This window comes from Diplotaxodon limnothrissa, linkage group LG11, assembly GCF_057381915.1.
Source record: "Diplotaxodon limnothrissa isolate DT_005_m linkage group LG11, D_limnothrissa_male_GT1.1, whole genome shotgun sequence".
Lineage (NCBI taxonomy): Eukaryota > Metazoa > Chordata > Actinopteri > Cichliformes > Cichlidae > Diplotaxodon > Diplotaxodon limnothrissa.
In genome coordinates this window covers 31,352,374-31,380,373 of record NC_140606.1, presented here as the reverse complement: position 1 = coordinate 31,380,373, position 28,000 = coordinate 31,352,374, and the positions used below count along the sequence as shown (strand labels likewise).

The 28,000-nt window shown below is 42.1% G+C and overlaps 1 protein-coding gene across 4 annotated transcripts; it reads left to right on the top strand.

Moving 5' to 3' along the window:
* The first annotated feature begins 4 nt into the window (after positions 1 to 4).
* On the top strand, positions 5 to 27,989 carry LOC146623219 (uncharacterized). 4 transcript variants are annotated; one of them, XM_085366622.1, is made up of 33 exons: positions 5 to 82; positions 6,338 to 7,653; positions 8,386 to 8,664; positions 8,785 to 8,889; positions 9,005 to 9,123; positions 9,250 to 9,468; positions 9,643 to 9,730; positions 10,015 to 10,167; positions 10,596 to 10,693; positions 11,011 to 11,183; positions 11,291 to 11,410; positions 12,074 to 12,316; positions 12,528 to 12,662; positions 12,776 to 13,795; positions 14,075 to 14,218; positions 14,350 to 14,499; positions 14,618 to 14,851; positions 14,945 to 15,085; positions 15,204 to 15,377; positions 15,473 to 15,673; positions 15,768 to 15,926; positions 16,192 to 16,395; positions 16,482 to 16,670; positions 17,230 to 17,435; positions 17,630 to 17,698; positions 17,823 to 17,867; positions 18,548 to 18,610; positions 19,968 to 20,147; positions 24,136 to 24,510; positions 25,017 to 25,139; positions 25,368 to 25,487; positions 25,569 to 25,649; positions 26,331 to 27,989. In XM_085366622.1, exons 2-33 carry the CDS (start codon positions 6,346 to 6,348, stop codon positions 26,358 to 26,360), a joined length of 6,948 nt encoding a protein of 2,315 aa, XP_085222748.1. In that variant the 5' UTR covers positions 5 to 82; positions 6,338 to 6,345; the 3' UTR covers positions 26,361 to 27,989. The 4 variants fall into 4 exon arrangements, with proteins under 4 accessions (XP_085222748.1, XP_085222747.1, XP_085222745.1 ...); XM_085366621.1 differs by lacking the exons at positions 12,074 to 12,316; positions 12,528 to 12,662; positions 12,776 to 13,795; XM_085366619.1 differs by lacking the exons at positions 12,074 to 12,316; positions 12,528 to 12,662; positions 12,776 to 13,795 and having other exon boundaries at positions 14,618 to 15,085.
* Positions 27,990 to 28,000: the final 11 nt, after the last annotated feature.

The window sequence follows — 28,000 nt, the reverse complement described above, 5'->3', positions numbered from 1 at the left end:
AAAAAAAAAGCACACAGACGCACACAGACTGTTACTGGCCTGGAGAGATATTTTCTGTTCACTTTCATCATTCGCCCCAACGGTAAGAGCTTCGGACTTTACGGCAACCCGGTATTATTTTAGTTGGAATCGCAGGATAACCTTTTTTTTGCCGGTAAGATATTTTATCTTCTTCAGCATATAATAGTGCTAGACATGACATGACACTGATAATGCCCGCCACATGAACTTGCCTGTGTAGGACAAAGGTGATGGCGCCTCACCCCCGTGTGGTTCTGAGAATAATGAGCCCCCTTCTGCCTATGAGCCGTATGTCGCTAATGGGGTCAAGCAGATGGGTGGGGGAACCGTCATGTGGTCCATAAAGACTGCTTGTGTGTATGTGTGTGCCCAAAAACAAGACCCATATGTGTGTGAGCTTGTTTTTGAATTTTGAGATGTAGATCGACGGGTGGGTGTGTCTGGGATTGTAGTTTTCAGCTGGGCAGAGTTTTAAGCTGTTCCTCTGTCACGTCTGCATTCTTGAGACCCTTACCTATGTTGTGTTGGTGCCTGCCTCCTCCTGCTTCTAGGCGTTGCACAGTACTAATGATCGCTCGCTTTAACCGAGCCACACCACGCATGCACTTTTAAAAGGGGTCAATACAGTGAAATGAATCAAAATATGGGTTTTTACTTGGCAAACCCACATAGCCTTACTAAATTTCATTCATGAGCAATTTCTAAAACCATCTTAAATGTTCTAGACGTCATTATTATGCACCATTTTTATATTAAATCAGAATTTCTCTGGAGCTGGCCTCATCAGCCTTATATGAAAGTTGTGTGCATCTCCTCCGCCTTGGCATGGGTTTGTAAGCCACGCTGGTTGGTGCTCATTCGCTCAGCTGAAGTCCAAGCCTCGGCGTGAGACTCCACCCCTTTACGAGCATCGGACACCTTCAAGCACAACAAAGCATGTGTCGCTCAGCAGCATTGTTTCTCGTGTGAACGCGCGGAATATCGCATTTTTTTCTGTCCGTCTTTGCGCCATCCAGTCTCCTCCTTGATGCTGATCCCGGAGTAGGTAAGCCGCATTTCAGGCTCGCATGCGCCGGGGCTGTGGAGATGAGTTGGTGTGTGTTTGTTTTGTTGCACATTCGGCGCCATTTTCGTGCACAGATTGTTTAAATACCCCGGCATGTAGGTCCGACACAGCCCGTAACTGTTTCAGGGAAGGAGGGTGAAAAAGTTACATTTTAGATTATTTTAAACGTAATTGATCATTTATTATTATTATTATTATTATTATTATTATTATTAACGCGTAATTAATGAATTTGTTCCGCTTGAGGATTGTTTAGTTTAAAACAACCAAACAAAAAAAACACCTTTAGAAACGAACAGTAGTGTGGAGGCAGGGTGTGTTGTTGTTTAGTGTAAAATAAATAAATAAATGCACTGATCGCTCTGCTAAAAGAGGGCGCATTTAGACATTTCGGGAAAACCCACTTTGCAATTTTCCTTCTTTTTATTATAGTAATCCTGATATATTATGATTGAAAAAAATAGATAAACATAGATTATAACAAGAGAAAAAACATAGGTTTTCTATAAAACTGTTTTTTTTGTTAATTTATTTTATTTCATTTATTTTTTTATTGTCTGACAGGTACATAAAGAGCTTTAAAAGTATTGACTGGGATGCCTGAGAATGGCCGCCCTGTTTAGGTCTCTTAAATCATACTTAAAATGTGTTATTGCTGATGATGCTCTTGTGTCTGTCTTCTCTGTTCAGATGTTCAGTTGTTGCTTGTTTGTTTATTTTTAATTGGTGCTGCTCTGCTTTGGATTTCATATTTTCTGCTCGCTTTTGCACCGTGAGGAGTGTATTAGGGGTTAAAAGATTCCCATCTTTACCACAGGGCTTCTTGTGCCTGTGTCTGTCTTGTTCCTGCCTGCGTACTTCGGAGCAACTCATCCAATAAGCCTCACCTCCATTGATGATACTGCTGAATATATATAGTCAGATAATCTTTTATGAAGCGCTGCAGATGTGACGTAGGGCGGATGAGGGAGAGTGTCGCGGATTGAACTAATGCAGCAGAACTGGCAAGTGCTGGCATGAGCAACAGAGGTAAACACGGAGGTTAAAAATAACAGATAAGACCGAGGGTCTCCTGCACTGCTGAATCAGCAGTGTTGTGGACACAGAGCTGCTGAAGTGATACGCAAAGATGTTTTTGGTCTTTCTGTGTGAGAGTGAGGTCATCCAGGTCCCAGAAGAGCTTGCTGATGTTAATCCTCTTTTGGGAGTTATGATGCATTCGAGCAGTTAGACTACTACTGTGTTGTATGAGCATTACCAAACAGGGAACAGACTCTGCATCCCTTAGAGCCATTTGCTCTTTCCTTCATGAGTTAGGACAGTGATTACGATTATTAAACACCAAGGAAAAAGTAAATTTAACATAACCTTTTCACAAATAATTCTAGGATCAAATTAGACATTTTTTTCACTTAATGACAGAAAACTGAGTAATGGCACAAAGCTGATTCTGAATCTTATAACGTGTCTGTATTTCTATGTCTCTGCAACATGGAAAGAAGCTTTCGTTCACAATGTACAGAAATATTATGACTCTAATCGGCGGCGGCTGAGGTAATGTTGGAAAAGGATTCGAAATTGCTTTCAGGGCAACCGCAGTAAATCAATCACGGTACTTCATTGTTTTCCCATGTCGGTTCATGTTACAGCATCACACTCACAGACACCATCTGTGTGTATTGATTGGTGTGGCACTGAGTTTGGGATAGGTTTACACTGATAGCCAGACTGAAATAAACCATTGGAAACCAACACCGTTTGTTCGACCGTCCTCCGGTTCACACGGGAGATTGTGGACCCAATCTTTGATTGCTACATTTCATTTGTTGTAGTCAGTCTATGCTTCCTGTCCATAATCCATAACTACACAGTAGCAATTTACATCCTGTGATCATTTAAGAAACGTGTTTATGAAAACTGTAAAGACGAAATATGGATATAAATCCCTGCCCGTGTGCTTGTATTCACAGTGTTGCTAGGCAGGCTTCTATGTTAACCGCACACGAATAGGTTAGCGAGGCACGTGTTGGCGTGTATGTTGTCATGTGTGCCTCTGTTTGCAAGGAGAGGTTAATGGGAGCCACCATGTGGCGGAGGGGCTGATATCTTGGTCTTCAGTTCATTTCTGTTGATTTTCAGCCAGGTAGGCGGGGCTCCACATAAAACCATGAATCAGCACAGCGGATCACCACTGTGCTTCTGCCAGCTTTTCTTTTTCCTTGCTCACGCACGCATGCACGCACACACACACACATACACACACACACATACAGATGCATGTAGGATGAGGAGCACAGAGCTGGCGAATCAGGGTGGAGGGCGACAGGGAGAGAGAGAGATCCTGTGGGCAGGTAGATGGAGATAATCTCACTTGGTCACTTGGGGGCTGATTAACTCTAAACTCCTTCTAATTCCTTAAGCCTACTGTCAGTGCCCAGGAAACATGCTTTCGTTGTCTTCTAGTATTTATACGTCGTTGCAGTTATTTTGGGAGCCGCGCTTATTTTAAGTCAGCGGTCAGTGCTGATAATGACGGAGCAGTGCACTCGTTCAGATTAAATCCATTTTCAAAAACTGGGCTTTAAGTGGAATTGAGTGTGCAGTTGCGATGGTGCACGCATGTATACACGTGTTGTGAACAGGAATAGATATGAGGTTGTCTGTAAAGGCCAACTAATGAGTCCCAGCTTCTTGCGCACACGTTGCTATTTATACACTTTACCTCCTCCTGCGTCTCTGCAAGCTCGTCTTCATTCAGCCCTCTGCTTTTATTTTATTACACATGCACACAGCGGTGCTGCTGCAGCGTCACTGGTAAACAGTGTGACGGTTTTAGTAGCGAGACAAATATATTTTCGGAGTGTGAGAATGATAAATAGAGCTTTGATCGTGTGGCTGGGTTAGCATCAGTTCAAGCAGTTATTCTAATAACTAATAACTAAGCATATGCAATTTTTCTTGTAAGTCAGGTTCACTCAATCATATCACCTATTTTCAGATTTTTAAATAACCTTCAGATGAATTAAGAGCATAATAAACTCTAAATCACATCCTCTTTTGACTCCAGTTCTGTTCACACCTGATCCAGCAGCTCACTTATGCTGGAGGGTGGCCTGCTTCATCTATAATTTAGCTCATTAGAGACACTAATTATATGGTATTGAGGGCAGTTTTATCCCTCTCGGTGCAGCAACATTTCATCCATGTGTAAGAGGAGGAGATATTAGTCACGTTGCTAGAAATTAACTGTGAGTTGAGATCCTGTGGCGTGACGGTCGCCGTCTCAATTGGTCAGGATGCAGGTTGGGCCTGCTCAGCTGGGTGACAGCAGAGATGTTAGATAGGCAACACAAAATGGAGGAGGCAGCAGACACAAGCTCAGCTGGTCCATTAGGAGCATGTCTGCTTTCTGACAATCAGAATTGAGATGACAGAGCACTAAAAGACCCAAAGGAGACTGTGAGCATTGATGCATACCACTATCTGTGTGTGTATGTGCATATGTGTGTGTGTGTGGTGACCTAGGGAATAGGCCTACGGGGGGGGGAAGGGTAGGCAGGATTAGTTATAGTGTTCAGCCCAGTTATTGGTCACTGGACACAATGGGAGGGCTAAAGAGGATTTGTTCTTATGTGTACCCCCCTCCTCCTCTCCCGCTGTCCTGTAGTGCCAGTGGGAAGTGCACGGTATAGAGGTCCAGGCTGCACCCAACGGGGGCGGCCCCGTGCATCTGGAAGATTGGCCCGTCTGCCCGTCTAGCGTTTTCCCATCCCCCACCCCTCCCCCAGCCCAGGGTGGGACTTGAACTACATATGGACGAGACAAAAACACAGCCACATTCGTCACCAGTCAGACGAGACCTAGTTCAGGGGAGCGTGCACATCGGCACAGTCGAAATAAGGAGCTGATCTGCGATGCGAGTGGCTGTAACTTGCTTAAGCGAGGTGTTGTGCCATTGCACAATACCTGCAGTTTTTTTTAGTCCCTGTGTGATTTAATCAGCTGGTTAGAAGTTTCTAAATATACCAGATCTGTCCTCACACTGCCACCGCAGAGGATCAAAGTTGTGTTCATTAAAGGGCCCAAGTACTGGGACTGCGAGTCACATCATTTTGATTGTAATAACACGGGCAGGTATGCTCGCTCTGTTACATACTGACAGAAGTCAGCCTCACCTTAACCGAGTGAGGTTGAAAAGTACAAGAGGTAAAATGAGATGGACGTGAAACCACTAAGAAATATTTTTTTAAATCTCGATGTGTTAAACTATTTGAAATTGTGTGAGTAATCAGGTGGCTTATTTACTCATTACTAGCAGACATATACAATAACAATACTGTGCAGAGCAAAATGTGACTGAAGTAAGAGTTAATTTATTGACCTGCAATTTTAGACATTAGGAATGACTTTTAAAAAACTTTATAAGCTTTTTATTGGTTTATTTATGTCTTTATTGTCATATTGTTCTAGTGCCTTAGATGACCTAAGCATGAGGGGCGTGTGTGATTTGAAGAGCCAGGCATGCCCAATGTAGACAGTGCTAATAGGCAAATCCAGAGCAGAATGCCTCCTTTGTGTCAGTGAGCTTTAATGAGCCTGTTGTGAGATCTCTGTGCAGACAGAGAAACACTCTGCAACAAGGAGGACCACTGTGCGATGAAATGATGTTTGTGCATGTGTAAATACGTGCGTGTGTTTGAGTCACGGCGCAGTCTGTAGGTGGCAGTTGGCTCCATGTTTCCTGGAATATTAATAAATAATAGGCACTCTTAAGGAGTAGGCAGCTAACGATACACTGAAGCAATAATGAAAATTACAGTGAAAAATAGCTTATTGTTAATTAAGAGTGTAAGCCAAAATGCAGAATATTTAAGAGAAAATAAGCAGGAACGGGTAGAAATAATCCTGTTTGTGTCATAAAATAAAACATTATCTGTTCCGCTGGCAATCTGAGCCGAGGGCGATGACTGAAAGGCAGATTAGATAGAGCTTAAAACAGGAAATAATCCACAGATTTTAGTAAATTTTGTGTAGCTGATGTGATAGTTGCTGTCTTGATTAAAAAGTCACTAGTTTTACCTGTAAAATGTCAAAAAATGGTTTAAAAATGTCCTAAAATTTATTTAAAAAAAACTTTTGTTCCAAAACTGCGTATGTGTAAATGAAGTGTTAAGTTAACCTGGTTTGTTGGACACCATCAATGCTGTGACCTTTCTTCATCTATGACTCCCTTCTGTTTCACCTTCGCAGTGGCTACCATGACAACAGAGGCAACTGCCGTGACTGAGGCAGACACTGAGGGCAAGCAGAAGACCAGTAGTGCTGAGCCCGAACCAGAGAACAAGCAGAAGGCAGAGGCGGCTACATCTGACCCAGAGGGAGAGCAGTCGAGCACAAAGGCCCAGGAACAGGTCACTGAGCCTGGGCCTGCCGAAGCAGCGACCTCCCCTGAGGAGGAGCAGCTAAAGCCTCGTACCAGAACCTCTGCTGGCAAAGGCCTTTCTCGTCTCTTCTCCTCTTTCCTCAAGCGCCGATCGCAGTGCTCAGAGGAAGAGGTGTTTGAGGCAGAAAAAGCCAAAGACGAAAAGGCAGACAAAGAGGAAAAAGTAGATAAGAAAGAAGAGGAGAAGGTGGAAGAAGGGAAAAGTCAAGACAAGGAGGCCAAAGCAGAGGAGGAAAAACCAGAGGTGAAAGAAGTGAAAAAGAAAGACGACAAAGCAGAACCTAAAGAAGAGAAAAAGAACGTGGAAGAAAAAGTAGAGAAGAAAGGTAGCAAAAAGAAAAAGAAAGAGGCCAAGAAAAAAGCAGAAGAAAAGGATGAAGAGAAAGTAAAAAAGGAGGAGACAAAAAAGGGGGAGGAAAAGTTGGTGAAAAAAGAGGAGCAAAACGAGGAAGGGACAACACAGCAGACTGTAGAAAAGGAGGAAAAGCAAGTGGAGAAAAAGGAAGAGAAAAAGAAGGAAACTGCTGAGGTCAAAGGCAAGGCGGCAGACGCTGGAAAGAAGGAGGAAGAAAAGGTTGACAAGAAGGTGGCAAAGAAAAAAGAAAAAGAAGAGAAATTAAAGAAGAAAGAGGAGGAGAAAGCAAAAAGGAAAGCAGAGGAAGAAGAGAGGATAAAAAAGAGGGAAGAGGAAAAAGCAAAGAAGAAAGAAGAAGAAAAAGCCAGAGAAGCCGAGAGAGCGAAGAAGAAAGAGGAGGAAAAAGCTAAGAAGAAAGAAGAGGAAAAAACGAAAGAGGAAAAAGCAAAAACAAAAGAAGAGGAAAAACCAAAAGAGGAGTTGAAGAAAAAAGAAGACGAAAAGGTGAAAGAAGAAGCAAAGAAGAAAGAGAAAGAAGGGGAGGAAGCAAAGCCGGAAGAAAAGGAGGAAAAAGAAGAGAACAAAGAGAAGAAAAAAGACAAGGGAAAGAGCAAAGGAAAGAAAGAGGAGAAGGAAGTGAAGGAAGTGAAAGGACCAAGTGAGGAGCAGGTGAAAGCACCGATTGCTGCTCCTGAGCCCGAGCTTAAAACTGAGCCAGATATTGAACAGGCTGCTGATCAGCACTCTATAAGCAGCACAGAGGCGCAGGTGAGTCCTAACAATCTCACATTTAGAGTACTTGTTCTAAGATTCGCTGTGATTAAGATGAAAGTAGAACCAGTAGGCAGTTGGCTTAAATTAGCATGATCACTGGAAATGTAAAGATATGGCAGCCTCTCCTAAACAGACCTCCAAAACTTACGGGTCAAACAATATATTTTGCCTGTATATTTCTACCAAAAAACAAAGCTAACACTAAAAACAGACCGTATTTATTTGGAGTAATGTGCAGTTCTATTTTTAAGCTGACTGCCGTGATTTCAGACTGTTTGCAATGTCCTTGTGATAACAAGATCCCAGGAAGCCTGACCTTGATGGAAAAGAGGTATTACAGACTTTCAGAGGTGCTGTAGACCGACTCCAGACGGATTTATCTAACTCCTCTAACTGTATTTTCTAAAACAAGGGCTAAAAAAGAACATCACTGCAGACAAAGGTTATAAAAAAAAGCACTTCAGGCTGCTGATTGGGTTTTGCTTTCTAATGAATTTTTTATGTGGACAGCTTGCTCAGTGAGCATCACTGTGCTCACTTGGGCTTAAAGGCTGGTCTGAAACAAAGATGACCCATGCTGGTTTGAACTAACGCTAGTATCAACCGCTCGGGTTCATCCTGGGTTATTTGAGTACTACCTTAGTATGGTGCTCTGTATAATGTCTCCCACTTTCTCTTTCATCTTTGTAACACACTTTGGCAATTGTCTGGTTTTGACTATTTTAGCCAGCCCAAGAGGAACACAAGGAAGAGGCTATGATAAAAGAGCCTGAAGCAGTGGAAGAAGTGAAACAGGAGGACACGGAGAAAATAGAGGAAGAACCAGCAGAAAAGGAAGAGCCAATCAAAGAAGAGGAAAAGGAACAAAAGCAGGCAAAGAAAGAGAAGCCTGCAAAAGAAAAGACAGAAAAGAAGACTGAAGAGGTTAAAGGCTCTAAACGTCAGAAGACCATGCAGTGCAAAGTCACCCTGCTGGACGACGCTCAGTTTGAGTGTGAACTTGATGTAAGCAAACCCTCCCAAAATGCACCACTGTTGCGTTTGCTTTTCTGTGATGATAAACATGGAAACTGAAGAGTTTCTCTTGCCGTGTGTCCCATGTCTGCGTTTCTCTTTCTCATTTAGAAACATGCTAAAGGCCAAGAACTTCTTACAAAGGTGTGTGACCATGTTAACCTCCTGGAGAAAGACTACTTTGGCCTGGCTCACTGGGAAACCCCAACCAGCAAGGTAGGATGGTTTTACCCTTCTGTAGTGTTAATTACTTGGAGCATAACTGGATGTTATGAATGACAGTGCAAAAAAAAGTGAGCAAATTTTCTTGCATTTCTTCCGTTTTGCTCAGACATGGTTGGAACCCACCAAAGAGATACGGAAACAGGTCCCAGGTGCTGTCTATGAGTTTACATTCAACGTCAAGTTCTACCCTCCTGATCCAGCTCAGCTTACTGAAGACCTAACCAGGTGAGCAAGCATCAGCTTGGAGGAATGGATCAACATGAGGCAATAGGGAGCTTTTGCACTGCATTTATTCAACCCAGGATAAATGTTCATAGACTCAATTCCTTAATCGTTTCACACCTTTTCCAGGTACTTTCTGTGTCTCCAGCTGAGAAAGGACATTATGCTTGGTGTTCTTCCCTGTTCCTTTGTCACACTGTCCCTGCTGGGCTCCTACACAGCCCAGTCAGAACTCGGAGAGTATGACCCCGAGCTCCATGGAACAGACTACGTTAAAGATTTGAACCTGGCCCCCGGACAGAGCAAAGAGCTGGAGGAAAAAGTGATGGATCTGCACCGCACATACAGGTCATTAAGGAGTTGTCTAGACACGCCCTTTTCACAGTGTTCATTTAAGCCCAGTGTGCATACATTGAAGGAACCTAATTCATTTTCGAAGCTGCTTGAAGATGATTGAGCCTCAAAAATGATTCTGACAGTAAAATACGTCTTTGAATTAAACGTTATCGTGTGTGCCTCCAGATCAATGAGTCCAGCCCAGGCAGACCTGCTGTTTCTGGAAAATGCCAAGAAGCTCGCCATGTATGGAGTTGACCTGCACCAAGCCAAGGTATGTTTATTTTTATTTTTAAAATTATTTTACTGGTTTGGATGAATGGTTTGCTTCTTAACACGTGGTCCAGTCTTTTTCATAGAAGCATGTCACGAGTATGTATGCATGTATTGATTTTTATTCGATTTTAAAATGCTCTTTTTACAATAGCATCATTGTATTGCAGCAGTAGCATTCGTGTTTCGTGAGAAAGTCTGCCCCCCGGTGACTGATTATTGCAAGAGCAGGCTGGCGGTGTTTGGTCAGGGCTGTAAATGTTCCGTGGTGTTTCTTGCATGCAGGATCTGGACGGTGTTGATATAATGCTGGGCGTTTGCTCCAGTGGTCTGATGGTTTACAAAGACAAGCTGAGGATCAACCGTTTCCCTTGGCCCAAAGTGCTCAAGATCTCATACAAACGGAGCAGCTTTTTTATCAAAATCAGGCCGTCAGAGGTAAATCTCACTTTACATAGTCTGTATGTTTGACCTGTATTGATTTTTGTATTGTTCTATACAGATCCAATTTCCATAGATTTCCTCTGAGCTTAGCTTTGAAAAATGTAAAGAACTGATTTCTTTTAATAACCAATAGATTGTGTGTGGGGGGTTTACTCTAACCCCCTAGACTTATTTATTATTTCTCAGCAGAAGTGGCTGGTATAAAATGTAATAGTACTGTTAGTTTATATTGCTATTGGTTTTCTTATACACATAAATGTAACTGTACGACTGAGCCAACTGATTGCAAGAATGATAAGATACATCCAGCTTTTCAGATGTCTTTCAGTTTCTTTCACTATTTAAAGAAAACTGTGTTTCACAATTGCAGAATAATGTCGCTATGGAGTCATTGAATTTGACTTTTGTTTCTTTGCTTTTAGCAAGAGCAGTATGAAAGCACCATTGGTTTCAAGCTGCCCAACTACAAAGCCTCAAAGAAGCTGTGGAAAGTTTGTGTTGAACATCATACCTTCTTCAGGTAACAACGCTTTGATTCTGAGTGACACTTAGGTCCTCCCTATCCACTTGTTAATTGGCTAACTCCTCACTCCACCTTAAGCCCTGTATTGGCACCACAGCAGTTTTAACCACAGAGGAAAAGCTGAACGCTCTTAAAGCTTTTGTCTGTTTAATGAGATAAATCCAAACATGTTGCTAATCTTTTTACATAACACGAATCCTTTTTTTTTTTTTTTAAAGAAGACAGTGCAGGGTTTATAATTTTGAATCCACAGTGTTCATGTAATGGTCAAATAATGTGTAGATTAAAATGTAATTCTTATATCTCTTGCTCAGGGTTTCAACAGTGGAGCCGCCCTCTTCACGTCGCTTCCTCGCCTTGGGCTCTAAGTTCCGGTACAGCGGTCGTACTCAGGCCCAGACCCGCCAGGCGAGCTCCATGATCGACCGGCCGGCACCTCGCTTCACACGATCTGCAAGCAAGAGGCTGTCTCGCAACCTAGATGGAGGTATGCGTGAGTGTATGTTGTCACACCTGTGTGTGTGTGTGTGTGTGTGTGTGTCCTGCAATAAACCACAGGTCCAATAAGGTGCCCTCTGACTTCTTTTGCTATAGAACCTGGAGATGAAACTCTCCAGTTTCTGCAGGTAGTCTCGGCATCAGCCACGACTCAGGTTGATGATTGGTCACTGCTGATGGTATCTGAAAGACCCCAGCCTTCTTCCGAATTCACAGGTACTTCGAAGTGTGTGAAGTGATGCCTTTTGGCATACCTTCTACTCGCAGATTGCTTTGTAGGATCTAACAGCCTTTTTGCATCATTTTTCCATTCATCTTTGCTTCCATACCTGCAAAACTGTTGCTGTTCAGCACAGTTAGCTTGTCTGGAAAGTGACCTATTCTGATACATGAGATGGGACACCTACCCTGTACTTTCCCCGGTGTGACTCCACAGTATTGTTGGTTACTGAAATCTGAAAGAAATTAAATAAATTTCCTCACAAATGTAACTCTAAACAGGTATTTCCAGTCTTGAGGCTCTTGTTCCTCTTTTTTTTTCATTTCATAACTTTGCACTTAACGTGTGTTGCACAACCGCTTTCATTTGCTTATTTTCATTTGCCTTTATGCTTGAATTTTTGACTGACTGACCTCCCTCATCACTGCCCCAGTGCCCATCATTGTAACGGGTTCCATCTGGAGCCTGTTTGTGTTCCAAAGTGCAAAAGGCATCTTTCATTCATCTTTATACTAACTTCGCTTTACTGGACTCACAGAAGTCTGGCACAAAAGCTTGAAATCTTGCTTGCTTGAAGCGCTGTGCAGCATTCACAGCCGGTCGTCATCTCTGCAGCAAAACCATTACATAACTGGCATCACCTCGTCATGTCTTCACAGCCGGAAGGGAGTTTGAGCAGAATTTCACTCAGTCCTGGGAGGAGGAGGAGGGGCGTACTGTTGGCACGGAGACTGGGACTGCTGGTCCTCAAACCATTATCCAGACAGTCAGTCAGCCATGGCTGGATCTGGCGAGCGATGACGATCACCAGCAGAGGAGAACGGAAGATGAATGGTTTATTCTTCTGGATCATCAGCCTCATATTCCATTTATCTCACCCTTTGATTTTGTTGAAGAGCCAGGTATCTACCTTTATAGTGCATGGGTAGCGTCAAATATCGCAAATTTAACATGCACTTCATTCATGTTGCCACCATACTATATGCACACGGCACTACTCAGTAAGAAACCAGGCGCGTGGCTCCACGTGGCCTTCTCGTTTCAGCTGGTTGAAGTTTGTTGTTGTTTGATCACCTGATACAAAAAATGTTGCACCTTGTTTTTTGATGTCAGCTGAAACTAGCTTGGCAAAAACGAGCTCTATGGACCACCAACTGGAACCAGTGGTGATAAAACAGGATGACTGGTTCCTGTACTTTGACCGTCTGCTCAGCGTGTCTCCCTCTGAGCATTTTGAAAAACTTCAACGTGAGTTTCTTTGTCTGGCTTTCTGCAAAAACCTTCACACTTTTTTGGGTAAAAAATGGTAAAAAAAACAATTAATTGCAGCACTTAAATGGTTTGTTGTATCACTCTTCCAGTCTCTACCACGGAGGGGGAGGAGGAGGAGCAGGTCATAAGCGTGAAAGAACAGCAAATGATCACTGAGGAAATGATTGGGAGGATGCGGGAAACAGTGATGTTGGTGGATGCATTTACAGAGAAGGAAATTTTGGAAGGAAGATTGAGGGACGTGAGGGATCTTGAGGAAAGGCTACAAGAAATTGATGAAATTGCAGGGAGAATTCAGCATGCAGTAGAGGAAGAACTGGGGGAGGAAGAGGTAGAAAAGCTAAAACAAGAAGAGAGAGACATGGAGCAGAAACAGTTGATCCAAGCCAAAGGTGTAACAGAAATGGTGGTGAGGAAATCTGTGAGGAGAAGAGTTATAAAAGAGGGTGAAGAAGGCGAAGTGGACGAATTGGAAGAACAAATAAAAGAGGTGTTTTTAAAGGACTTGTTGCCTGAGGAGGAAGACATCATGGTGAAGCGGGAGAGCGAAAAACAAGTGGGCAAGAAAGTGGTAGAAGCGTTAAGGGAAGGAGAGAGCAATTTGGAGCAGAGACAGTCAATCCAATCCAGGGTTATAACGGACATGGTGGTGAGGAAATCTGTGCGGAGAATAGATATAAGTGAGGGTGAAGTGGATGACTTGGAAGAACAAATAAAACGGGTGAAGTGGGAGGGTGAAGAAGACACAGACGATAGCTTTAGAGAGAAACTGCGTGAAATGGAACAGGAGTGGCAAGATGCAGACGTCGCCGGCTCTGCTGCTGTAGCAGGATACAAGAAAGTTCAGCATAGGACTGAGAAGATAGTGACTATTGTACAAGAGAGGGGGCAGCAGCAGGAAGGCATGGAAGACGTGCAGGGACAGTCTAGTGTTGCATCAGAGGAGATGTTAGAAAGACAGGAACTGTGGCGTAAGACAGAAGTGGTGGAGGAGAGGCCACATAGGGAGGTTCCAGAGAGGTCAGAAGGTCTGTCTCAGGCGAGAGTTGATGATGTTTGGTTCATACTTTTAGATCAGCCTCCACACAAAGCTGGTTTCAAAACACCAGGTAAAGTATGCTAATCCCTCTGATATTCTAATATCATCAAAACCATAAAGACATACATGTCCGGAAGCACTAGCATTATATTAACCAAACCGGCTTTCGTTTTGCTCTTTTCTTTTGCTTTGATTTCTGCAGTGAGGTGTAAGATATACTCGACTTTAGATTTTCATACGGCCTATGTATTTTTTAAAGAGAGAATAACCACCACTGCCCAGCTTCTCTTCCAGCTGGGCATTTGTTTTCCGTCGCGCTCAAATATTCTGTCTTCACTTTCCTACATAGTTGCCGATGTGGAACGTGTTCAAGTGGACAAGGGTGGTCATTTCAACCCCGAGAAAGAAAAACCACATATCAGCGTTGAACGGGTTGATGACTGGTTTGTGTTGCTGGATTTTATTCCCCGACAAAAGCTTTTTGGGCCATCAGGTACTGCTCGGTCTTGTTTTTGTTTTGTTTTTTGAAACTTCCTTGTGCTTTATTTTGTCCTTACTCGCTCATGAAAGAATTGCATGTTAATGCTGGCGATTAAAGATGCCTCTCCTGACTCTGCTTACCAGTTACTCACATGGAAGAGAGGAAAGAAATAGCAATCGAAGACGGATCGAGATATATAGGAGAAAAGCTACAACACCAAGTGTCAGACAAAGTTGATGATTGGTTTGTGTTACTGGATGTTTTTTCAAGACAAACGTCACACGCACCACCAGGTATTCATAAAAGTCCCCTGTGCTGGCTCACAGCTTTAGCAGAACCAATTATTCTAAGCACTGCAGGTACTCTTATTTTCAAAGTCCCTGAGCTTTTTCCTCTTTTTTTTTTACTAAGTCACCTTTTCAGAGCGAATTGCTGCTCACCCAGAGGAACGTGCCTCTCTGATTGAAGTAACAGCTCTTGAGCAGAGAGAAAGAAGAGTTGACATTTTGGTTGAAGGTGCTGACGCAAAACAAATGCTGCCAGAAAGGGAGGGGGTAGCACTTCTACAGGATGTGAAAGAGCGAGAAGATGACTGGTTTGTGCTGCTGGATGTTCCCATTAGGCAGCCCTCATTTGTGGCACCAGGTAGAGCAGATTTTCCGCTGCGCTCCTGCTGTTTCTTCATTCACTTTTTGCCTCAAGTGTCATACAGCGAGTTTTCCGTTTCTTTGTTGGTAGCTTCCATGGCTGAGTATGTTGAGGTTTACACCAGAGAGAGTGTTTCTGCCTTGACTGAAGCAGAGGCTGTTGATTCCAGGCGGGAGCTTGTAGTTGAGGATGCTGCTGTGGAGAAAGTGGAAGCAGTGGCTCCCAAGCAAGGTATTCCAGATGTCCCTATAAGTATCTGCAGCTCACAAATGTGCTTTTATAAGATCAACAAAAGATTTATCTTGTGCTTCATAGTAGCCGGTGTTGAAATCAAAATTTTGTTTTGCAGTTTCTATGTCGATGCAGACTAAAATCTATCCAGATGTTTCAACTGAAGTGAAAAGTATAGAGCAGAGATTGCTTCAGATTGACCAGGTTACACCACAGCCTCCCCAGCCAGAGAGAGAGGATGACTGGTTTGCTCTGTTTGGTACTGCACGTGATGAAGTCATGATACCAACAGGTATTACAGTAAATTCAGACTGAAACATAATATTCTAAGAGGACTATGGTGGTCATAGCAGTATCACTCAACGCCTTTGACTCTGTCTGTGCCAGTGACTCCAGCTCAGATCGTTCCAGAAATGAAGACTTTTGAGGTTGAGGTGACCGAAAAATGGAAGAAGACAGTAATTGGTGCGGACAGCGGGCAAGACAGGACAAGTGTGTCTGAAATTAGAGCGAGCCAAATTGCCTCCCTCTCTGAGAGAGAAGCTGATTGGTTTGTCCTGTTTGAAAAGCCTGTGGTCGTACAACCAGGTAGATTTCTACGCCGAATGGGTGCTGTGTGAAGCTGTGCGCAAAAAGTTTGCATCAGATGTATTTACGTTTATGTTTGTGTTTGTTGCTGTAGTCAAACCTATTATTGATCTAGTGGCAACCACTGAAGCAAGAGTGAAGATCGTGGAAGGTGTGAGGCCACCTGTGGAGATGGTGAAGATTGAAATGGCAAGAGCAGGAAAAGTGGACGATGATTGGTTTGTGCTGCTGGATGTAGCAGCAAAAGCACCAGGTATTCTGCTGCTTGTATGGCCATGCGGCTTTGCTATGAGATGCTATCAGACTGAATAACATGGCAACTGTGCTCGACTTCTATTATGTTGTACTAGGAGCACATTATAAACGAATGCAGAAATACTGCACCAGCCTTAGTTATATTGTGTTTGTATGGTGGTGCAGTATGTCAGGGGAAAATGCTCATTTAAGATATTTAGGTAGAGGGAATATTTAACTTCATGCAGATCTCATTTTAGTTTTTTTTTTCTGTACTCTGTCAGCGGCTGGGGTGGAACGCATCCATATATATCCTGATGTAAGACCTGCTAAAGAGCTTACACTCACAGAGCAGACAGCACAGCAGACAATTACAGTAGTGGAGAGAATACGGCAGCAGCAGCAGGATGTGGTGCAGCCACGTCCAGCAGTGAGAGAGGTGGAAGATGATTGGTTTACTCTTCTGGATAAGTCCCTTAAGAAATCAGGTATAATCCCAAAGAGCTTGGTATGCCAATACATACGAAACATTTCTCGCTGAGGTGAGTAACACCTGGTTGTGTGTTTGTATTAGCCGCTGTCTCGGAGCGCGAGCAGCTCCCAGCACAGGTCACAGTTCCTGCTCCTGCCGCGGCCACGAAAAAGATTACGATTTCTGAGACGAGACCGGGGTTTGAGAAACGGATCCTGGAAGAAAGACCCTCGCAAACACGTGTCAGTGATAATTGGTTTGTTCTACTCGAGGGTGACCTCAAAGCGTCAGGTATTTTTTTCCTTGTGTGGAGTTTTTTCGTTTTGTGTGTGGCTAAAAAAAACCTCACACGGTCATGCCTTGTTTGCTTCATAAAAACACTCATTTCTAACAGCTGCTACCTCTGCACGGGACACACTGGCTCACAGCTAGCATTTTCCATTATTCACGGACCTTCGATTGAAGAAATAATGCTTTCTTAACGTCGTCATTTCCCTGGTTCAATCTCATTTAGCTTTATGCCTTTTTGCAGCATTTGTTTGGAATATAACAAGAACCGCTTTTACTGATCCACTTTGTGGACATCTGCTTCTGGCCCACATCACATCCTTACGCTTATGCGTGCTTGTCCTTTTAAATGAGAGCAAAGGAAACAAATGAGGTACAGTATACCTGTGCAGCATTGAGGCTAAGTGTGCCATATGCTTGTTAAGCTGTTTTATTTTTAATGCTATATCTGTTTTCGTGTGCATTTTACTCACCGTGATCCTCACAAAACTCTCCACTCGCAGCCTGCTCAGTGCTAAAACCCAACATTCACTCATTTCCATTTTGTCTGCGTTTTGTCTAGCTGCGAGCGCCCAGAGGGGCACGCGCCCTGTCAGTGCTCCGGTCTTCTCCCAGGCTGCTCTGATGGAGGCGGGAATCCCCATGGCCACTCTCGACCAGCCTCAGACCTCCACTCCAATCAAAACCAGCCGCCAGGAGGAACGGAAGCTGCAGGTCACCGTAGAAGCTGTGGAGCCCTCAAAAATCGAAGCCGGGGCTGACGCCAAGGTATTCAGTTACTCTGATTGCTGTTGTAAATGTTGGTAATGTAATATGTGTGGAAAAAAGTGATAACAAATGTTGTGTTTTCATAGAAAGTCTTTTATTGTGAATGGTACAACGCCTTTGTGGTGAAAGATGCTAAAGTATCTGAGATCGCTCTCTGTGTCTGAGTGTGAACTGTGTATCTCTTGCTGCTGTAGCCAGCAGTGTGGAGGGACCAGAGAGAACTAGACTCATCACTGATATCCACCATGAATGGGGACATCCAGGTTAGTGTCAGATGCAGGCGTCTTGCATGTCAGAAGACGTGCTTATACCACGGTTGAGATCTGAGTGTTAACGCCAACATTCAGGGGATGCTAACACGTCTTCCTCTCTCCTCCCCTGGGGTAGCACGAGTCTGAGACGACGAGCACGGAGGTGGTGCGAATGCGAAAGGTCAGATTCTTAGTGCCGTACATACTACCGTAGCCATTTTCTCCACCTCCATTTCTGATGATAAAGAGCTTCTCATCCCAAAGACTAATATCACCCTCTTCTCATGTTGTGCTTCCACACAGCTAGGTCGTAAATGAAACCTACATCAGGTTCGATGCACAAGAAATGTTTTTATTTATTTTTTATTAATTTCATAAAAGGTAGAAAATATAACAATGGCTAGATTGCAAACAGTTTCACAGTCTCAGAGTACGTTAACACCTACTGGCTGTTTTTAAAAGTTGAAACAGTTACATCATTTCTTCCCATTGCTTGCTGTTCTTAACACTGGAATGCACACATGCATGATTATAGATTAAATGCACTAAAGAGGCATGGTAACTGGTGTTTTATCACATTTATGTCACTCCATCACTTTTTTTTCTTTTCTCGGTATAAGAATAGAAATCTTCGGTCAGTCCTCCAGAGCCATCTGTTCTTTGCTTTGTTAGTGTAGTGCAGATTTTGGTCCCTTATGGTCACACAAACGACTGTGCATGCACTCTTACTCTTACTTTCTCTGTTTTATTAACACATTAGTGAACTTCGTAGTGTGCATGGAAGAGGTGTGGTTGATGCCAGCATAAAGGGAAACTGAAACAAACCCACCTTCTTTTTTTTGTTCTTTTCATTTTTCACAGAAAAGAGCTAAGAAAATTGAGGGTGACTCAATATATATCAGACATAGCCAATTAATGTTGGAGGTTGGTATCCCTTCTGGAGACGTCCGTCTCCAGCTGCATTTTCTTGCTCTTTGGCGCACCGGCTGCTGTTTAACATCACGCTTGCATGCGGCATGATTCACACTTTTCTCGTCGGCGTTAACGAGCGGCTGTAGATTACATGAAAAATGTGTGTTTGTGTGGGGCAACCGACTCTGATCCGATTGATTCAGGAGAGTGCTGTTGAGTTTAGAACAACAAGAAAAAATGACTGGGTTCAATCTGAACTTGTTCAGGATGCTGCACTCCTGATAATCCACAAACTGTTCATAGTGATTCACCGTGCGGTGTTGGTGCGGCACCAAGGTCTAAGAACGGTGAAGCTTTCCTTAATTGTTTTTTTAATGGCAGGTTTCATTCCGAGCTCATGTTTTATGCACTTATTTATTCAAGATCATCAGTATTCTCCTGTTCCTGCTTTTGCTCTGTCCTTCATCTCATTTTCAGACTTGTCAGTAATGCATTTCATTTTCTTGACAATTATGGAAATGAGTGTTTTAGTCTGTAGAAATGAAAATGTGTGTGTGGGGGGGGATCCCTGCTGTGTTGTGTATGAAAGAAATGCCATTTGGTGAAACATTTATCATTAAGTTGCTCTTTTGCACCACAACAGCTCATGATTTACAGATATATAGTTTGCAGTATGTTCTGTTTATTTGCTATCACATCCTGCGGTTGCCTGTAAAGATCAACTTGGTGCTAAATGTTGCCAAATCAGCGCTTTGACCGTTGTTCATTTGTCTTAAATGAACGGGGATTTCATTTGGAACAAGCCTTCATCTTCAAGAGCTTTTACAATGTCTGCTGTCACCGTCTTTCTCCTGCTCTTTGGTTTGCAGCCTCTTCTCTTAACATGTTTCACTGCGAGCCTAATGCTGTGAAATAGATACTCAGTGTTGCGCTGTATAGTTTAGGCCCTCTACCCAACCACGGCTCCAAATGACTCCAAATATTTATCAGCTTGATAAATCGCAGCTCCAGCTCTGCTCTCATGAATCAGCTGCCAGGTTTAATTTGCATTTTGAATAGGAGACACTGATAATTTTTTAAGGAATCTGAAACATTTATGTTTGCTTAGAATCACGTTAACCCCGCTTCTGCTTATTTAATCATCAATAAATCAACCAAAGTTGCACAAAACGGCAAAAAAACACCAAATAATCTGACTTTTTTTTTCTTTTAATCTCTCCCTCTCTACGACACATCTTCTGCCTTCCCTCTCCCTTCCCGGACAACCTCTGTGTACTTTCTGTCCTTGTATTATCCTCTTTCTCCATCCTCCATCCTTTCCCCCCCCTCAACCGCAACGTCTTTCCCATCTCGACTTTCCTCTGTAAAGGATTTCGATAAGCCTCAGGAGGTGCTGCTCAGGCATCACGCCAGCATCAGTGAGCTGAAGAGAAACTTCATGGAGGCGGTCCCAGATCACAAGCCAAGTGAGTGGGACAAGCGCCTGTCCACACACTCTCCCTTCCGCACCCTGGGAATCAACGGTCAGCCTCTGCCCAGCGCGGATGGGGTAAGTCTGGCACAAAAAACAACTGATCCTTTTAGTTCATTTAGTCTATCAGTTGAAGAATTTGAGAGAAAAAATAGTAAAAAAATAACATCTAATTTGGCTAATTAAGATGAGCAGTTTTGGAACTGACTTGGCACTTACTTGTGTTTGAGTAATGCTTAAAAAGAAGAAGAAATTGTGAAGAGGAGTCATTCAGGCTCTTTCTGATGTAGACAGTGTTGACAGTTTGCGTGTGCATGTATCTGAGCTGATGGCATGCGGTATGCATTAATTGAATGTGTATGAAGAATGCAGCCGGACTCGTTGACTTTTATATTTGTTCATTCACATAAAAGACCGCTGTGGGTGAGGCATCTTTGGCACAGGTTTTCCTCCCTGAGATGTCACTCGGTCTGAATCAGACCTGCTTAGGATGCTTCTGAAGCCCAACACGTTTGTACTGCATGACTGACAGACCTGACTTTTACAAATTTGCTGCATGACTAAAAGGCAACCCACCTTCAAGACGTTTTGCACGTGCTGGCGCTGAACAGTATTTCCCTCTCTTTTTCCTCTCTTTTTTTCTTGGCTTACTTTCTTTTTACGCTGCTTTCACCTTTTTCATTTTGCTGCTTTCTCTGAGCATCTTTGTTTGTTTTTTATGAAGAGATGAGGCCTCATTCACAGTTGTATCAGCAAACAGCTAATACAACATTATTATTATTATTAATATTGTTATTGACATGAGTAAATATTTGAATGACAGTATTTCAGGTAATTGAAGCTTTTCACGGATGGAAACTCAGTTTCAATTTAGTCGCTGTCACATGAGTAATTATGTAATCTGTTGACGTTCACTTGACATGCATTTGCATCAAGTGCTTCATGATGACTTGGACACAAAGATTATTACATTTGAAAACTTAAATTCCTTCAAAAATATCATATTGTCAGTATGCACTTGAGTTTTCAAAGAAAAACGTACAGGAGGGGCCATAATTTCTTGGAGATAGACATTTGTTTTTAATAGTTTCGCAGTGGATTTGAAATCAAGTCATCAACATGTGATTGAAGTGCCATCTGTCAGCTTTAATTTAAGGGCTTGTACAAAAGTATAGCATTATCTGTTTAGGAATTACAGCCATTTTTATGCACTGTCTCCACAACATTTTCATGGCCAGGTGAAACTTGTGCCCTTATTATTTCTCGACAGATGAAACAGACGTAACATAACAAGTTGAGTCAAAATGTTATTCAAAAATATGAGGCTAGAGCAAGTCAGGGGACTGTCATTAGGCTGAACAATCCGATCACACCTATCAGAGAAATAGCAAAAACCTACAGAGTGGCCAAATCAATAATCTCGGACGTTTTATAAGATAATGAATTCAATGGCCAACTCAGCAACATCGAGATGCCTGAAAGACCACAGAAAACAACCAAAGTGGATGATGAAATATTTCCAAGGTTAAGAAAAAACATTTTCACAACACATAAGCAAGTTAGCAAGGTAAGAGTATCAGTGTCCGAGTGTATTATCAAGAGGGAAATGAATGGAAATACAGAGGCTTTACAGCTGGGTGGTTAAACGAGAAGGCTGAATTAGACTTTGCCAGAAAACATCTAAAAGAGTTTGGACACATGAAACCAAGATGAACTACCAGAATGATGGGAAGAGAAAAGTATTGATAAGGAGGGAAATAGCCAATGATCATAAGGCCATCAAGGAAAAGAAATGAGATACTCTTCCACGGCCAGTTGATCACCTGATCTCAGCCAAACAGTTTTGATTTTCTTTTTACTGGAGACAAATTTCAAAGATGCACAAATAGACGTAAACAGAAGATTTGATGTCAGCAGGTTGTAGACTTGAACATTTTTATTCAAGTGAACAAACCTGATATTTAAAATTGGCAAAAAAAAGTCATTATTTTTAAACCTCACAACTTGTTAAACACCTTGAATTGCTGGAAGTCTGCATTTCAGTCATATTGATTTAAAATCCACTGTGGTGATGTGCATAGGCAAACTACAAACACTGTTCCTTTGTCCAACAAATTATGGACCAACTGTACTGACAGCTCACAGCGAGCAGTTTGGAAATGAAACAGAACAATTGTAGAAAGTCTATGAGCCAACAACCACACGACTCATAACAGGAGTAATATTATTTTTTATAATTTTTTTCCAAGGCAGCTTATCGTCTTATTTACAACTCACTACTGTGAGAAAAGTAAACATCAACTTTAAGCAGAGCTAGATTTGATTCTGCTGCTTCTAACGGACTGATAATTGAATTAAAATAAAGTAAAAGCTACTTGTTAAAACAACCAGTTAAACTTTAGGTTCTGAGCTGCTGACATTATGAACCTTTATGACAGCTTGATGTCACTTGAGATGCATAGCATTGTTGCTATCCATCAGCTCTCAGCTGCATCAGCTTTAGCTGATGAGATAGTTTTAAATAAGATACCGCAAGTGTGAATGACTTTTCTGTCTTTTCAAGAGAAGAAAGAAAAGTTTGTTGTTCATGGAAACAAATAAAGTGCATGTTAAAATGCATGTAACATTTCAATGCTCTGAAAACAAACGAAAAGTGAATAAAATCTGGTTTGTTTTCTAATAAAGGCTTTAAAATGTTAGAATTTTATCAGCTGTTTTATCAGCACAAATTCAGATTTGACAAATTCAGTTCATTATCGTATTTTAAAATTCCTCCCTCTCATCTTTTCCCCCCTCCTCCTCCTGCTCATCCTCGTCCCCCCATCAGTTTGTCATCCGCCTTCCGCGCGGCCCCCTGCTCGACTTCTACTCCAAACGCAGCTGAGGGGGTCGTCTCAACCCTGCGGAGGCCCCACACAAGGTGTGAATGTGACCCACGGAGACCGCACCCTGCCCATCTACCCATCAGCCTCTAGCTTTCTCTTCTCCTCTTCTCCTTCCTTTGCTTCCTCTGCAGCATCACTCCAGCATTTTCACCTCTCATCCTCTGCTCCACTTGAGAAGCTGCCCTCTTTTTTTTTTTTTTTTTTCTCTCAGGCTTCCTTTGAACTGTTGAGACTTTGATTCCCTGTTTCCTCCACTGCGGCACAATTCCCCCACCCCACCCCTGGTTTCTCCAACCAGAATCAGACCTCTCCTTCTCCAAAGACTGATCAGGACTGGAAGTGATAACGCAGTGCTGTTTGCATTTTCTGTGACGTCTTTTGGACTTTTAAAGATACAAGTTTTGACTTTTATCCAGAGGTTTTTAATGTTTGACCGCATCACTTTGAGCCTGCTTTTATACACGTGTTGAGGTTCATTTATATTGTCAGTAGTCTTTAAAAAAAGAAAAAGATGACCACTGTGACTTTTTTCCTGAGCTCACATGCACTAGAAAACAGCAGTCTTGTTAATGGGGGAAATGATCAGTACCCTTTCACACTATAGTATTTCTTGAGGCAGCTTAATTGTTATTCTTAATAACCTGTTTGTCCTCCACCAGTATTTGGAAAGGGAGTATGTAGCAGCTGCAAGAGATTCCTTGTTGCATGACTTTTTGACAATCAACGTTGACCAAAGAATAAAAGCCATTCCATATTCAGTTCATATGCTTCTTATTTCCATTTATGGAATTGAATTATTTCATATAAACTTCAGGTTTCATAATATTCCACTGGTCCTTCCTCTCCAAATTTAAACAGGAGAATTGAATCATGACGCATTCTATTTATTGTTAAGATGCATGCCATAAAGTTGTAACCATTCATAAAACTTGCTCATCTACTTTTAGCATGCACCATGTAGAAATGATTGTGGCCATTGTGTGGCATTAAAACAGGGCTGATTTTTATTACATAAGTGCAATCAGATAACCAGAGTCTCTGCAGTACCTCATAAAACCTATACTTTGTGCAGCCTAATCCACTCTATGTACATATTTTTAGCTTGCATGCATGTGTATTTATCATTTTCACAGTATCAGTTGGAAATACTTCACATAGTAACTATTTTATGTCTTTTTTAGAGTGTGTGCATTAGACCCCTAAGCAATGGTTCAGACACAAAGACTGCACATGAGGAAACCAGCAGTAGTTTGGAATTTACAGACCTACCCATCAAGAGCGAGCCCGAGAGTGTCGAAGTCCACAGCGCTACTGTTGAGAAAGAGTTACGTGATCAGGAAGAGGTTGTAGTGTTTGAGGCGAACTTGGTGCCAATCGTAGAGGTGGAAATGGCACAGCTGCCTCCTTCCTTTGATCCCTCCTGTAATGCTTTAGAAGTGATCCCGGAAGAAGAAGGATCGTGTCCCGGAGTGTCGGCTGACTCTGGGAGGATAGCTGGATCTTCCCCAGCTTCCTATTTCTGGAGCGATGGTCCACAGGTCATGCGCTGTTTCCAGGTAGCCTCCTGACTCCCTCGGGGTGATGCTGATTATTTCCCTTCTTGGCTGACACACTCCTTTGCAGCACCGATACAAATAAAAAAACTTGTGACTCTCCTAAGGTGGTATTCGGTTTGGTGTGAAAGTGCTTGTTATTGTCAGATGGAACTCAAGACGCTGCAGAGGTGCTGCACAGTGGTGTGCTAAGTTTTTAACGACGGTGACGGGTCACTGTAAAAATCTCTGCTACAAAACCATTACTTTTGATCATCTTTCTAACGCACCTGTGCCGTTTATTCACCGTTTCTCTTGGAGTGGTTGGTGGTGGGAAGTGACGTTAACACGTTGATTCTTCTGTTTCGAATACAATAAACTAATCTGGTGAGAGGAAATAGCGGTTGTGGTGAAAGTCTAATTAAAGAAAAAAAAGGCAATAGCTAATGCATGGTGTGAAATAAAGTGTTTGCTGTGGTGCAAAGTGTCTGGTTAAACAGCCACTCATGGGGCTGTGCTCCATTTCACAGCCCCCTCTGGTGCAGACGCAGACTGTCACCATCACAGCCGTCTCCAGCCCCTTACCCAGTGGCATCTCCACCACAGAGGTCCCTATCATCCCGACTAGGACCTTCACCTATGAGTCTTCAAAGGTAGGGGCTCCAGCAGCTGCTCAGCCCAGATCTGTCTCAGCTATAGGCAGTCAGGTTTGCATGGTGGAGGTGGCTTCAAAAACTCCCAATAAGGAGGTCTGGGAGGATCAGTAGAAGGGCTCCAAAATAAGAATGAAGCAGCCTCGTGCCTTCCTCGGTGAAACCTTGATGTCACATGATTTAGAAATGATTATTCAGTACATCCCCCTTTTTTCTTCTTTCCTTCAGGTGACCGTTGATGGGACAGAGGAGGACAAAGATTGCTCAACAGTATCCAGTTCCCAGACCATTACCTCAGAGACCACCAGTGGCACCTCAGTGACGACTACCACCACTCACATCTCAAAGGTCAGCAGAGCAAATTAGGCTCTCGCCTTTCCCGTTCTATTACTCTTTATATGCCTAATATAGATTTTCCTTCCTGTACAGGTAGTAAAAAGTGGATCTTCAGAAACTCGCGTGGAGAAGAGAATTGTCATAACCGCAGACTCTGACATCGACCAAGATAAGGTACAAAATCTACACACAGGTTTAGGCGTAAGGCGGTATTTGCTCTCTTGGCTGAGTTTTATATGGAAGCTTGTTTGTGCAGTAAAAGGAAAGAAAGCCTTAACTCAAAATTTCAACAACTGGAAGGAAATTCCAAGATAGTTAGCAAAGACGTTACACAGAGTGCGGTGCAAAATAACAGCATTTCATTCCAAATTTTTCAGATGCAAACTTGTCGTGTAATCGTCTCTGAGGTAAAACAATATTATTTAATCACTGCATATTCAGTACGGGTGCGCATTTTGAGCTACGAGTGCACTTGCTGCCAAATGCAGTGCTGTGATTAGTCAGATCTGTATTTTTTACATGTGAAAAATCAAAAAAATTGAGGTTGAACTGGAAAAATAAATGCCACAACCTCATCCCGCAAAATCATGTGAGCGGTTGAGGTGAACAGCTGCATTAATAGTAGGCGAGTCCAAAAAATATTTTTAATGCACAGAATATTCTAATCTTATCCAATTTTTTTTCAGCACCGAAAACAAGCTTCCTTAGTTTTAGATACTACTCTTTAATCTGAAATATGAAGTTATAGTGTTTTGCTTAAATTTGTACTTGCATCAACTCTTTAGCGCTTAATGACGAGGACAGTTTTGTCTTAGCAACTTGAGATCATATAAACAAAACATGTCTGTGTTGCAGGAGAAGCACGGCGGAGCATCAGCATTGTAACTGAACCACACCTTGTTCCTTTGACCAATCACCTCCGATATCCCCAGCACTCAACACACAGTGACCAGCTGTACTTGCGCACACATATCTTAAAAAACAGGAAAAAAACCCCACTCATAACTCTGCAGCTAAAATGATTGATAACAGCGTATATTAATTCCTAATAGTCTGTTTGTTTTCAGTTTTTGTATTTTTTTCAGGCTGTTCATTGTAGGCAGAGCTGCACAGTCCTCAGATTATCCTAGTGTTGTAAAAGTTTAGCGAGTACACGTTTATTGGTTAAATCCCAGCATTTGCAGTTGTGTGATCTCAAGTTACGTTTGCTTTTAAATACTTTTTTTTCCTAGTGGTTTTTACATTGTTGATTTTATACAAATTTACTGTTTCCATTATAGTTTAGATGCCATTATCAGCATTTCTTCCCACGGTGCTGCTAGGGGAACGTTAAGACCACATTCAAGGGAACTCTCTTTTTTTTTTTTTTTTTCTTGTTGTTGTTTACTTGTCTATTTAATTCAGGAGAGACTTTTTATTTTAATGAAATGACATACCTCACATCTCTATGTGGACAAAGATATTTTCTGCTCAAATTTGGACAGTTTGTTCACGTCTCAGGTACAAAAATAAAGAAAGAAATAAAAAAAAAACCAAGTTAATATTTTCTTCCCCAACCAGCTTAAGAACCAGTAGCCTACATATTCTTGTAAAGTTTGAATTTTTAAAAAATTGATCTATTTTGAAATATTTCTCTATTTTATAGAAGTAATGCTTTTTATAGTATTTGTACAAATGTGAGGTTTTTAAGTTATTCATATCTGCTCATGAAAATGTAGGTTACCATTTGTGGTGTTTTACTGAATTTTGAGGTCTCTATTTAAGACTCGTCTTGCCTGAATCACCCTGAATCATTCTTATTCGTTTCCTCTCGTAGTCCACCAAGTACATCCGACTTTACAGAACTCACAGAACTCAGCTCTGTTTTTGTTCATTTTAATAGAAGTCCTACCTGCTTTGAACATATTTGGTTGATATGAAAAGTTTTTACAGGTTTTTGGTCTGTTTATCTCAGGTTTTGATATTCTTTGTAAGACTACAGACCTCCGTATGATTGTATGAGGAATGTCCATGTATTTATTATCCACCTCTATTGTAAATGTACATGTATGTTCAGTCAAGTGAGGTCAATAAATATAAAAGCTTGTCTGTCACAATAGCCACACATGTAAGCCATGAAGGCAGCTGCCCGATAAATGTGGCTTTTCCTCTCACGGGAGCACACGTTGTCTTTTTTTTTTTTTTTTTTCTACGTGTTCTACTATACAGTAATTTATTTGTTAAGTAGGAACTGTTTCATGTGATTTGATGTATTGTGATGTTTCACCACAAGCTGGTTTCCAGGCTTCCACCATGTTAAATACTACATTCATAATCAACCAAGTTTGTAAAGCCTTTTTAACCACGTAGTCTGAGTAGGTTGCTCTCACTTGCTGTTTTTCCTGTACTTTTTCATAGAGAAGAAAACATACGAATCTTTTCTAGATAGCATGTTTGGTAGCATTTTTTTTTTTAAACAAACAAAAAAAAAAAAAAGCCATTGCTATTATAGCTAAAACTCAATCACATCTGCATTTTTCCTCCCT